Below are 12,742 nucleotides of genomic sequence, written 5' to 3' on the forward strand. Positions count from 1 at the left end.
AAAATTAGCTGGGCTTGGTGGCATGCTCCTGTAGTTCCAGCTACTCGGGAGGCTGAGGTAGGAGAATCACTTGAACCCAGGAGGCAGAGGTTGCAGTGAGCCAAGATGGCGCCACTGCACTCCAGACTGGTGACAGAGTGAGACTCTGTAAAAAAAAAAAAAGCGCCTTACCAGGAGTAAGTCCAGTGAAAGAGTTTGGTATGTTGTCATTGTTGTTATCATTATTGTTACATGTATTAGAACTATAACTTGCAGAGATATTAACATAGCAGCTAATTGGATTGTGTGCATTTGAGGCTCTGTCTGACTTTGGGTCATATCTTCTAAGGTCATTTTTTTTTTTTTTTTTTGAGATAGCTTACAGACATGTGCCACCACTCCCTGGTAATTTTTGTATTTTTAGTAGAGATGGGTTTCACCATGTTGGCCAGGCTGGATCTCAAACTCCTGGCCTCAAGTGATCCCGCCTGGGACTCCCAAAGTGCTGGGATTACAGGCGTGAGCCACCGCGCCTGGCCTCTTCTAAGGTTATTCTAATGATCCATTTCTTCACTCTGCCTCTTAAGAATATCAAATGTGGGCCGGGCGTGGTGGCTCACACCTGTAATCCCAGAACTCTGGGAGGCTGAGGCAGGCGGATCACGAGCTCAGGAATTCAAGACCAGCCTGGCCAATATGGTGAAACCCCATTTCTACTAAAAATACAAAAATTAGCTGGGCGCGGTGGTGCGCGCCTATAGTCCCAGCTACTCAGGAGGCTGAGGCCTCAAGAAGAATTGCTTGAACCCGGGAGGCAGAGGTTGCAGTGAGCTGAGATTGAGCCACTGCACTCCAGCCTGGGTGACAGAGCGAGACTGCGTCTTAAAAAAAAGGAATATCAAATGCTCCCTCTGCTGGACAACACCTCAAGCTTGTGCTGAGCCCCAAACCTGCAATGTCAGTTCCTTCCAAGGTCTGGGTGTAGTAAAGTGGGTTGATGGCCCTTTAAGAGACACTGGCCAGCTCTGGTTGCCATGGAGACAGCTGGACACAGACAGGGTAGAGGCAGGCCCACAGCATGTCCTCCAAAGTTTACTCCACAGGTGGGAAGAGGACTGCTGGGGCTGGAGGCGGGGATCCTCTTCTTTCTCCCAATCCACCCTCGGGGTAGTCTTAGAGGATTCTGTTCTTGGGTGCTGGGGCCACGACTGAGGTACCCCGCCTTGCCTCCCTGACCCCTGCCCTTCTCCCCAGGGTCTGCCATCTTAGCCTCTCATTCCTCTGTAGGCTCCAGAGCCAAGGACCACCAGCCCTCGGGTGTGGAGTGTCTGCCACTCCCAGAGGCCAATGCTGAAGCCATCAACTTCCTCAGCTCCCTCCGTGAGCTCAGACTGTGTCGGGGTTGGGGGTGCGGGAGGGGTGCAAGTCTGGAGAGGAGGGAAGAAAAAAGGCCCAGTCTGTCTCTCTCTCTCTCTCTCTCTCTCTCTCTCTCTCCCTTGATTCTTCTGGGACTCAGAAAAGGCCTGAGGCCTGTTTGTTGACATTCTTCAAGGGAAGGCCCCCCGGGGACATGGGGACATGGGGCAGGAGTCTTCCTTCACCTGTCCGTGCCAGTGAGGAAGGCTGTGGGATGATGAGGCAGGTGGGGACTGTGGGGACACTGGTGGTCATGGGGTCAGAGGATTGGACTGGGGCCCGGGAGCAGGGGCTTTATCTGTTCCCATGGGCCCCTCACCCCAGACGAGGAGGAGCTACAGATGCTGTTCTTCTCTGAGACGCTGGCCATGGTCTCAGACACTGGGGAGCCTCAGGGAGAACTGACCATTGAGGTGCAGAGAGGGAAATACCAGGAAAAACTCGGCGTGCTGACATACTGCCTCTTCGTGCATGCCTTTAGCCGAGGCTTCTTGGACAAAATGCTCTGCGGAAATTCCCTCCTGGGTAGCGTTCCTGCTGCCTGCTGCCCATCACCCTCCCCTTCCTCCACCCCTCCCCTCCCTCCACCCCTCCCCTCCACCATTCCTGGAATTCTCCTTCATGACCAAGCCCTTGGCTTTGCCTTGGACCAGGACAAGGCACAGGGTGAGGGAGGGACCAGCGAGTTCCTCATGGACTGGGGATGAGGGCATCTCTTACCCATCCTGTAGTTTTTCTGGGACTGTATTACACCTAGTCCTCCAGCCTGCGCCACCACCTTCCCTTCCTTCAGCCTCTGACCCACATCTCCTGTGACATCAATGCCTGTGTCCCTGCACCCCAGGCTATCTCTCAGAGAAGCTGGAGCTCGTGGAACAGCACAGCCAAGACTTCATCAAGGTACTTCCCAGGGCCCCATCCTTGACCCAATCCAGGGGAGAGAAGACAGATTTTGACTTAAAAAACAGCAGCAACAAAATACCTATTTCATACACAGTGAAGCTGAAGAATAGCAGTCGTGTTATGATGCAATATAAAGCTCAAAAGCAACGCACTTCAGAACACTGATTTTAAAACATGGGAGTGGGCTGGGCACAGTGGCTCACGCCTATAATCCCAGCACTTTGGGAGGCAGAGGTGGGCAGATCATCCGGAGGTCAGGAGTTCGAGACCAGCCTGGCCAACATAGTGAAACCCCATCTCTACAAAAATTAGCCAGGCGTGGTGGCGCACGCCTGTAGTCCCAGCTACTCGGGAGGCCAAAGTGAGAGAATCCCTTGAGCCCAGGAGTTTGAGCCCGGGCAACATGGCAAAACCCACCAAAAATGTTTATAATTTTTGTACAAAACATACAAAAAGTAGCTGGGTGTGGTGATGTGTGCCTGTAGTCCCAGCTACTTGGGAGGCTGAGGTGGAAGGTTCAGTGGAGCCCAGGAGGTCGAGGCTGCAGTGAGCAGTGTGTGTGCCACTGTACTCTAGCCTGGGTGACAGAATGAGACCCTGTCTCAAAAAAAAAAAAAAGATGGAGGTTGGGCATGGTGGCTCACGCCTGTAATCCCAGCACTTAGGGAGGCCGAGGCAGGCAGATCACCTGAGGTTGGGAGTTCAAGACCAGCCTGACCAACATGGAGAAACCCTGTCTCTACTAAAAACACAAAATTAGCCGGGTGCAGTGGCTCACACCTGTAATCCCAACACTTTGGGAGGCCGAGGCAGGTGGATCACAAGGTCAGGAGTTCAAGATCAGCCTGGCCAAGATGGTGAAACCCCACCTCTACTAAAAATACAAAAAGAAAATTATCTGGGCGTGGTGGTGGGCACCTGTAATCCCAGCTACTCCGGAGGCTGAGACAGGAGAATTGCTTGAACCCAGGAGGTGAAGGTTGCAGTAAGCCAGGATCGCACCACTGCACTCCAGCCTGGGCGACAGAGCGAGACTCCATCTCAAAAAAAAAAAAAGAAAAAGAAAAAAAGGTTGGGGATGGTTTCTGGTTTCTGTGGGAAGGTTTTTAGACTTGAGTGGTTTCCAGTGTGTACACAGGTCATGTTCACATTCCATAAGTTAATTAAGTGGCTGGGGCTGGGTGTGAGGGGCACAGAGCCGGGAGACTTGGAGGCCAGGTGAAACAGGCCCACAGGGAAGGCTAAGCTCTGGGAAAGGCCAGCCCACCAGGCCTCCAGGGAGGCACTGGGCTCTCAGGCTGGAGGACGGCTGGTGTGGGCTGGGTTCAGAGTTTGGGTATCAGGACAACTTATCAGTGGCAACCTGCTGTCCCTGCACCTAGCCCACCCATCTTTTAAAACCAGTGTTCTGAAGTGCATTGTTTTTGAACTTTATATTGCATCATAACATGACTGCTATTCTTCAGCTTCACTGCATATGAAAGGTGTTTTTTGGTTTTTGTTGCTGCTGTTTTTTATTTTTTTATATTGTATTATTATTATTGAGACAGAGTCTTGCTCTTATCACCCAGGCTGGAGTGCAGTGGTGCAATCCCAGCTCACTGCAACCTTCACCTTCCGGGTTCAAGCAATTCTCCTGCCTCAGCCTCCCAAGTAGCTGGGAATTACAGACGTGCACCACCACACCTGGTTAATTTTTGTATCTTTAATAGAGATGGGGTTTTGCCATGTTGGCCAGGCTGGTCTTGAACTCCTGACCACAAGTGATCTGTCCGCCTGGGCCTTCCAAAGTGCTGGGATTACAGGCATGAGCCACAACACCCGGCCCTGCTGCTTGGTTTTTTTTTTTTTGGTTTGTTTGGTTTTGAGATGGAGTCTCCCTCTGTTGCCCAGGCTGGAGTGTAGTGGCGTGATCTCGGCTCATTGCAACCTTCGCATCCCCGGTTCAAGCGATTCTCCTGCCTCAGCCTCCCAAGTAGCTGAGACTACAGGCATGTGCCACCACACCCAGCTAATTTTTGTATTTTTAGTAGAGACGGGGTTTCACCGTGTTAGCCAGGGTGGTCTCAATCTCCTGACCTTGTGATCCGCCCGCCTTGGCCTCCCACAATGCTGGGATTAGAGGCGTGAGCCACCGCGCCTGGCTCGGCTGCTTTTTTTTTAAGTCACAACCTTTAAACCTCAGTTTTCTCACTAATGGAGAAGGGTCAGGTGACCTCTGGGGGACCCAGGGAGTCCCTGATCCTCCCCCGCATGCTCTGGCCCTCAGTTCCTCATCCTCCCCATGGAACGGAAGACAAGTTTGCTGAAGCAGGATGATCAGCTGGCTGTGACCAGAAGTATCAAGGAGGGTGAGGTAAGGATGAGAGCCAAATGGGAGTTGCACTTCACACTGTGAACCCAGAATATCTGAGACAGGTCTCGATCAATTTAGAGAGTTTATTTTGCCAAGGTAAAGAACGCACACATGACACAGCCTCAGGAGGTCCTGAGGAAATGGAGGAAATGGGCCCAAAGTGGTTGGGGCACAGCTTTTTTTTTTTCTTTTTTTTTGAGACGGAGTTTCACTCTTGTTGCCGAGGCTGGAGTGCAACGGCGTGATCTCGGCTCACTGCAACCTCCACCTCCTGGATTCAAGTGATTCTCCTGCCTCAGCCTCCCAAGTAGCTGGGATTATGGGCATGTGCCACCACGCCCAGCTAATTCTGTATTTTTATTAAGAGGGAGTTCCTCCATGTTGGCCAGGGTGGTCTCAAACTCCCGACCTCAGGTGATCCGCCTGCCTCGGCCTCCCAAAGTGCTGGGATTACAGGCGTGAACCACCACGCCTGGCCCACAGCTTGGTTTTATACATTTTAAGGACACATGAAACATCAATCAACACGTGTAAGATGTACATTGGTTCACCAGACGTAAAAATACAAAAAATTAGCCGGGCGTGGTGGCAGGTGCCTGTAGTCCCAGCTACTCAGGAGGCTGAGGCAGGAGAACGGCGTGAACCCGGGAGGCGGAGCTTGCACTAAGCCGAGATCACACCACTGCACTCCAGCCTGGGCTACAGAGCAAGACTCCATCTCAAAAAAAAAAAAAAATAGGTGTACATTGGTTCCTTGGAAAAGGCAGGACAACTCGAGGCAGGGAGGGGGCTTCCAAGTCATAGGTAGATAGGAGACATGCTTTTAAGTTTCTGATTAGCCTTTCACTGAATACACAATTTACATGCAATGGGGGGTAGAAAAGTAGTCACGTATGCCTTAGTCTGGCTTAGTGAAACAATAGAGCAGAGAAAGCCATCAGATACGCATTTATCTCATGTGAGCATAGGGATGACTTTGAGTTCTGTCCGTCCTTTGTCCACAAGGAATTTCCTTGTGGGCAAATAATGAGGGAGGTATATAGCTTTTTTTTCTCTTAGTAGCTACCTTGTTTAGGAATAAAATGGGAGGCAGCTTTGCCTGAAGCAGTTCCCAGCTTGACTTCCCTTTGGCTCAGTGATTTGGGGTCCCAAGATTTATTTTTCTTTCACAATGTCCTCTTCAGAACCCTGAGCGGGCACCAGATTAGATGAAGCCAGGAGTCCGGACTAAGGATTCATTCATTAGGCCGGGCGCGGTGGCTCACGCCTGTAATTCCAGCTCTCAGGGAGGCAAGAGGTGGGAGGATAGCTTGAGCCCAGGAGTTCGAGACCTGCCTGGGCAATATAGCGAGACCCCGTTCTCCAGAAAAAGGAAAAAAAAAAAAAAAAGACAAGGATTCATTCATTTAAAACCATATGCCTGGCTGAAGGCCAGGCACGTGGTGACTCAAGCCTGTAATTTCAGCACTTTGGGAGGCCGAGGCAGGCGGATCACTTGAAGTCAGGAGTGGAGACCAGCCTGGCCAATATGGTGAAATCCTGTCTCTAATAAAAATACAAAAATTAGCCGGGCGTAGTGTCGTGAGCCTGTAATCCCAGCTACTCAGGAGGCTGAGGCAGGAGAGTCGCTTGAACCCGGGAGCTGGAGGTTGCAGTGAGCCGAGATTGCACCACTGCACGCCAGTCTGGGCAACAGAGCAAGACTCTGTCTCAAAAAAAAAAAAAAAAAAAAAAAAAAAAAAAGCTCACGCCTGTAATCCCAGCACTTTGGGAGGCCGAGGTGGGCCTATCACCTCAGGTCAGGAGTTCAAGACCAGCCTGGCCAACATGGTGAAACCCGGTCTTTACTAAAATTACAAAATTTAGCCAGGCATGGTGGCCTGTAATCCCTGCTACTTGAAAGGCTGAGGCAGGAGATCGCTTGAACCCAGGAGGCGGAGGTTGCAGTGAGCTGAGACCGCGCCATTGCACTCCAGCCTGGGTGACAAAAAGCGAAACTCCGTCTCAAAAAAAAAAAACAAAACTGTATGCCCAACACCTGGCTTGCCCATCCCCCTGTCCCCTGCCCCTTCCTGGTTCCAGGACCCTGACCCAGATCTGTTCTGAACAGGAAGTGAAGACTGGAGTGACTTCTTTCCCCTGGAGCTCAATCAAGGGCTTCATCTCAGAGGCTGCCAACCTGGTGCTGCTCAGGGTGATGGCCTGGCGGCGGATGGTGCCCAGCAATGCCCGCTTCCTGACCTTGGACACCGAGGGCAAACTCTGCTATTTGACTTATGTGAGGGGTCTCCCTGGGCAGGGGACTTGGCTTGGGAGCAAACTAGAAAGGGCATGAAAAGCACTGAGATGGGGAACAGCTGTGGAGTAGAAAACGGAGGCAGGTGGGGAGAAAACAGCACAGGTGGGAATGGGGCTTTCAAGGGCAGGAAAGCATGTTTGTCTGGGAGTGTGGGGCAGATGAATTGAGAACGACTGAGAGGTGGGAACAGTTCAGAGAAGCAACCCTGCCGCACAGAAGTCAGTTCAGGAAAAATAAATATAGTGCAGGGCTGATTTAAAAAATACATCATTTTGGGCCGGGCGCAGTGTTTCACGCCTGTAATCCCAGCACTTTGGGAGGCCAAGGAGGGCAGATCACAAGGTCAGGAGATCTAGACCATCCTGGCTAACATGGTGAAACCCCGTCTCTACTAAAAATACAAAAAAAAAAAAATTAGCGGGGCGTGGTGGCAGGCGCCTGTAGTCTCAGCTACTCGGGAGGTTGAGGCAGGAGAATGGTGCGAACCCGGGAGGCGGAGCTTGCAGTGAGCCGAGATCGCGCCACTGCACTCCACCCTGGGTGACAGAGCGAGACTCCGTCTAAAAAAAAAAAAAAAAAATACGTCATTTTGGCCGGGTACAGTGATTCATGCCTGTAATCCTAGCACTTTGGGAGGCCAAGGTGGGCAGATCACTTGAAGTTAGGAGGTCAAGATCAGCCTGGCCAACATGGTGAAACCCTGTCTCTACTACAAATACAAAAATTATTAGCTGGGTGTGGTGGCAAATGCCTGTAATCCCAGCTACTCGGGAGGCTGAGGCAGGAGAATCATCACTTGAAGCCAGGAGGCGGAGGTTGCAGTGAGCTGAGATCGAGCAACTGCACTCCAGCTTGGGCAACAGAGGGAGACTCTGTCTCAAAAAAGTAAATAAATAAAAATAAATCATTTTTTAACTTTAGGAAGTGTAACATGTCCAACTTTACTGAAATATTCCTTTATTGCCAGGCGCGGTGGCTCACGCTTGTAATCCCAGCACTTTGGGAGGCCGAGGCGGGCGGATCACGAGGTCAAGAGATCGAGACCACAGTGAAACCCCGTTTCTACTAAAAATACAAAAAATTAGCCGGGCGTGGTGGCGGGCGCCTGTAGTCCCAGCTACTCGGAGAGGCTGAGGCAGGAGAATGGCGTGAACCCGGGAGGCGGAGCTTGCAGTGAGCCGAGATTGCGCCACTGCACTCCAGCCTGGGTGACAGAGCGAGACTCCGTCTCAAAAAAAAAAAAAAAGAAATATTCCTTTATTATTTCTTAACCCCAAAGGGTGTTCCGTTTTTGTTTTTTGTTTTTAACTAAAATTTCATAATCAGCATGCCTAGGACTTCCTGCAATAGGTGATTTTAAAGCCATGCCACTGAACACACAATTTCCAGTGAGACACTTTGGGGGCTGATTTGTGTTTCTTTGACCATCTTTGTAAATTACACTCCAGGCTTGTCTATCAAAACACACCAAGCAGCAATGCATTTGACATGAACAAGCACAGTCCGTTCCCCTCCGTGTTCTTTGAAACATGTGTTTAACATTAGCACTTTTTTCTCCATAGCTGCAGCTATAACAGGGGTTTAAGTTTTAATCACAACAGGGACAGCCTGCCAGCAACAGCACAGGTCTGAGGTGGCCACAAATCTGTCTGGTCTCACACCTCTGAGCCTCACTTTACCTCCACCCACTGGCCCTAGTAGCTCATCCTCCCTCTCCGCTCCCACACCCCTCCCCATACCACTTCTCATCCCTGTAACAGAATTTGCCAACTAGAAGCACTTGGCCAGCGAGATGACATGGGAGGGGTCAGGGCAGGGGCAACCTGGAGCTAGCTCCCTATGAGGGGTCGCCAACTCAGCTTGGAGGTTTGGAGATGCAGTCTCAAATGTCTTGAGGTTGTTATGAGATGGAGAAAAGGCTAAGGTAAGATGATGGGGAGCCCTTGGCAGGCATCCACCTTACCTCCCACCCCCCAATTTTGGCTGTTGCCAGCAAGACCTGGGCTTCCAGACTATCCAGGTAGACCATCAGCAAGCTGAAGTCTTCATCGTGGAGCAGACTGTCCACTCGGAGGAGGGCATCCCCATGTCCTGCCAGTACTACCTGCTCTCCGATGGGTGAGCTGCTGATGGTGGGCCCAGAGGGGTGGTGCTGAGCTTGTAGGTGCTCAAGGAGACCGGCTGCTTCTGGGGATAGCACTAGGAAGAGCTGGCATTGAGATAGGAGTGTCCCTCTGCTTTATCCGCATCATTCACTCTTCATTTATTTGCTCGTCCTCCTAACCCTCACAGTGCCTCCCAAACCTTCTCACTGTACACCACAGGCCTGAAGTGTAGCTAGTGCAGCCACCACTGTGTAAGGGATAATACTGAAAAACACCAAGGTTTGAATGACTGCACACTTGATGAAACCACTGTGCTGGACGAATTGCCTGTGGCAGGCTGCCGTGCAGTCTCCAGCAAAGCACTGGCTCCAAATCATAAGAAAATTCAGGGCTAGGCATGGTGGCTCACGCCTATAATCCCAGCACTTTGGGAGGCCGAGGCGGGCAGATCACGAGGTCAGGAAATTGAGACCATCCTGGCTAACACGGTGAAACCCAGTCTCTACTAAAAATACAAAAAATTAGCCGGGCGTGGTGGCAGGTGCCTGTAGTCCCAGCTACTCGGGAGGCTGAGGCAGGAGAATGGCGTGAACCCGGGAGGCGGAGCTTGCAGGGAGCCAAGATTGCACCACTGTACTCCAGCCTGGGCGACAGCGAGACTCCGTCTCAAAAAAAAAAAAAAAAAAAAAAAGAAAAAGAAAATTCAGGTGGAAGAAAGAGTTCCTTTCTGTTTTTTTGTTTTGTTTTGTTTTTTTGAGACAGAGTCCAGCCGAGTTTATTTCTTAAAATTTCAGAATAGGTACTGACATAATCACTACACTGGGGAAAAGGTAATCAAAACGTTGTTGGCTTTATCTCATAACTTAGTATGTTTTCGGTTTTGGTGCGATCACAGCCCACTGCAGCCTCCAACTCCTGGGCTCAAGCAATCCGCCTGCTTCAGCCTTCCTAGTAGCTGGAACTACAGGTATGCACCACAGCTCCAGGCCAACCTTTTTATTTTGAATGCCGCAAAGCAGGAGATTCCATAATTTTTCTTTTCTTTCTTTCTCCTTTCTCCTTCCTTCCTTCTTCTTTCTCTCTTTCTGTCTCTCTGTCTCTTTCTTGACAGTCTCGCTCTGTCACCTAGACTGGAATGCGTGGCATGATCTTGGCTAACTGCCACCTCCGCCTCCGGGGTTCAAGTGATTCCCTTGCTTCAGCCTCCCAAGTAGCTGGGACTACAGGTGCCTGCCACCACGCCTGGCTAATTTTTGCATTTTTAGTAGAAACGGGCTTTCACCATGTTGGCCAGGCTGGTCTCAAACACCTGACCTGAAGTGATCTGCCCATCTTGGCCTCCTAAAGTGCTGGGATTACAGGCATGAGCCACTGCAACAAGTGTGAGCCACTGCGACAGGCCTCTTTCTCTTTTTGAGACAGTCTCGCTGTTACCCAGACTGGAGTATAGTGATGCAATCTTGGCTCACTACAACCTCCACCTCCCAGGTTCAAGTGATTCTCATGCCACAGCCACCAAAATAGCTGGGATTACAGGCGCCCGCCACCACATCTGGCTAGTTTTTTGTATTTTTAGTAGAGATGGCGTTTCACTATGTTGGCCAGGCTGGTCTCAAACTCCTGACCTCAAGTGATCCACCCATCTCAGCCTCCCAAAGTGCTAGGATTACAGGCGTGAGCCACCATGCCTGGCCAAGAGGCTCCATGATTTTCCAGTGCTGTACCTCTAAAGATCCTTTTTGTTTTTTTTTTTTAAACGGGGGGCCTAATACTTGCCAAGCCCTGTGTGTTATTTGGAGATCCAGAAATGAACACCACCCAGGAACTTAATAAACAAGAGAGGGAGGCAGAAGTAAAGAGGCCCGGGAGAGGTCTCTCAAGGGGCACTGTCATGTATGAGTCTGCTTAGGCTGCCATAACAAAATACCACAAACTGGGCGGCTTCAGGAGAAATATATTTGCTGGAAGGCTGGAAGTCCAAGATCATGGTGCCATCAGGGTTGGTTTCTGGTGAGGGCTGTCTTCCTAGCCCGCAGACAACTGCCTTCTCAGTGTGTCCTCACATGGCCTTTCTTTCGTGCATAAGTGAAGAGAAAGCTCTCTGGCATCTCCCTTTTCTTATAAGGGCACTAATCCTATCTGATTAGGGCCCCACCCTTATGACTGCATGTAAACGTAATGACCTCCCCAAAGCCCCTAAATACCACCACACTGGGGGTTAGACAGACAATTCAGTCCATAGCAGTCGGTCTGGGAAGATTCTCACTCTCACATGTTGTGTTGCACTCCAGGCACCTGGCCAAGAGAATACAGGTGGGCTCCCCAGGGTGCTGCATCATCACCAAGATGCCTATCTTGAGGGAAGAGGGTGAGTGAAGCCCAGGCCTTGGGCAGCCAGAGGGAGTGAAGGGGAGTGGGGAAACCTGGGCCTTCCAGGATGCTGGGGGCTGGACCGAGTGTGCTGTAAAAGGGACAGGAGCCTGGAATCAGCTGGAGAACATCTGCCCTCCAGCCCCTGACCCCAAGCAGTTAAAGAGGAGGATCTTTCTTATTGGGAGCCCCTTCCTGCAACTCTGCCCATGTGGGCAGAATCCTGGGGTTTCACCTGAGCCTTCTGTTTGGGTGTTCTCGGGATCCCGCTGTGTATCCAAGGAAGGTTCTAGGGTGGGGACGCCCAGCCTTCCTTGTTCCCCACCCAGATGAGACTGAGCCACGCCCAGTGTTTGAGAAGAAGCCCCTGGTATGGGAGGAGGATATGGAGCTCTATTCGAAGTTCCTGGACCGGAAGGTGAGGGAAGGCTCCACCAGCCTGGGGTTCCCATTCCTCCATGGGCCTTAAATTCATTACTGATCTCTCTGCACCTGATTGAAATGCACACCCGTAGGGGCTGGAAGGCTCCAGCGCCCCTTAGCTCTCCTTGGAGAGAGTGGGTGGGGTCTCCTGGGGCGCGGGGGTCCCGTCCGGCTGAGGCTCGGGCTCTGTCCCCCGCCAGGAGGAGCTCCGGCTCGGCCACGCCAGCTATCTGCGGCAGCACCCCGAAGCCCACGCGCTCATCTCCGACTTCCTGCTTTTCCTGCTGCTGCGCCAGCCGGAGGACGTGGTCACTTTCGCCGCCGAGTTCTTCGGCCCCTTCGACCCACGGCGTCCGTCGTCACCGTCCTTGGGCTCCTCCCACCGGCCCAACCCTTTCCGCTCCCTGGAGCCGGAGGGAGACGCCCGCTCCGGGGCGGCCTAAGCGGGGCCCAGGCCGGAACAGGGCAGGAAACCAGGGGTCGGGCTGGGAAGCGGGCGGGACGCGCCGGGGCGGGTGCGCTTTCCGGGCTGCGGTTTTGGGGAAATAAACGGGGCCCTCCCGCGGCTCTGCAGCGCCCGCCGACAGCTTCCCTGGCTAGCGTCTAGTGTCTCGTGCTAGAAATAGGAACCGTTACCGTCGTACCTCGAGTAGATTTCAGCCTTTCCTCCTAGATTCTGTTTTCATGATTATCCCCATTCCACAGAGAAGAACACAGAGGCACAGAAAGTTTAACTTTTGGAGTTGGCAGGTGGGGAGGCAGAATTTGAACCTGAACGTTGGACTTGAAAGCCCACACTCGGCCGGGCGCGGTGGCTTAAACCTGTATTGCCAGCACTTTGGGAGGCCGGGGCGGGCGGATCACCAGGTCAGGAGATCGAGACCAGCCTGG

At 51.9% G+C, this 12,742-nt stretch overlaps 1 protein-coding gene across 5 annotated transcripts; it reads left to right on the forward strand.

Annotated features, from left to right (window-relative positions):
* The first annotated feature begins 1,008 nt into the window (after positions 1-1,008).
* On the forward strand, positions 1,009-12,440 carry CATIP (ciliogenesis associated TTC17 interacting protein). Of its 5 annotated transcripts, none has more exons than XM_055290624.2 (10): positions 1,009-1,082; positions 1,234-1,359; positions 1,720-1,920; positions 2,240-2,295; positions 4,568-4,654; positions 6,765-6,932; positions 8,947-9,071; positions 11,350-11,426; positions 11,758-11,846; positions 12,052-12,440. In XM_055290624.2, exons 1-10 carry the CDS (start codon positions 1,058-1,060, stop codon positions 12,292-12,294), a joined length of 1,197 nt encoding a protein of 398 aa, XP_055146599.1. In that variant the 5' UTR covers positions 1,009-1,057; the 3' UTR covers positions 12,295-12,440. The 5 variants fall into 5 exon arrangements, with proteins under 5 accessions (XP_055146599.1, XP_055146602.1, XP_055146604.1 ...); XM_055290625.2 differs by having other exon boundaries at positions 1,019-1,082; positions 1,267-1,359; XM_055290627.2 differs by lacking the exon at positions 6,765-6,932.
* The last annotated feature ends 302 nt before the right edge of the window (positions 12,441-12,742 follow it).

Source organism: Symphalangus syndactylus, chromosome 8 (assembly GCF_028878055.3).
Source record: "Symphalangus syndactylus isolate Jambi chromosome 8, NHGRI_mSymSyn1-v2.1_pri, whole genome shotgun sequence".
Taxonomy (NCBI): domain Eukaryota; kingdom Metazoa; phylum Chordata; class Mammalia; order Primates; family Hylobatidae; genus Symphalangus; species Symphalangus syndactylus.

Coding starts and splice junctions, on each gene's coding strand:
- CATIP (XM_055290624.2), top strand. CDS start 1,058: ATGTCCTCCAAAGTTTACTCCACAG. Junction 2,296..4,567: donor ACAGCCAAGACTTCATCAAG/GTACTTCCCAGG, acceptor TCTGGCCCTCAG/TTCCTCATCCTCCCCATGGA. Junction 4,655..6,764: donor GAAGTATCAAGGAGGGTGAG/GTAAGGATGAGA, acceptor TGTTCTGAACAG/GAAGTGAAGACTGGAGTGAC.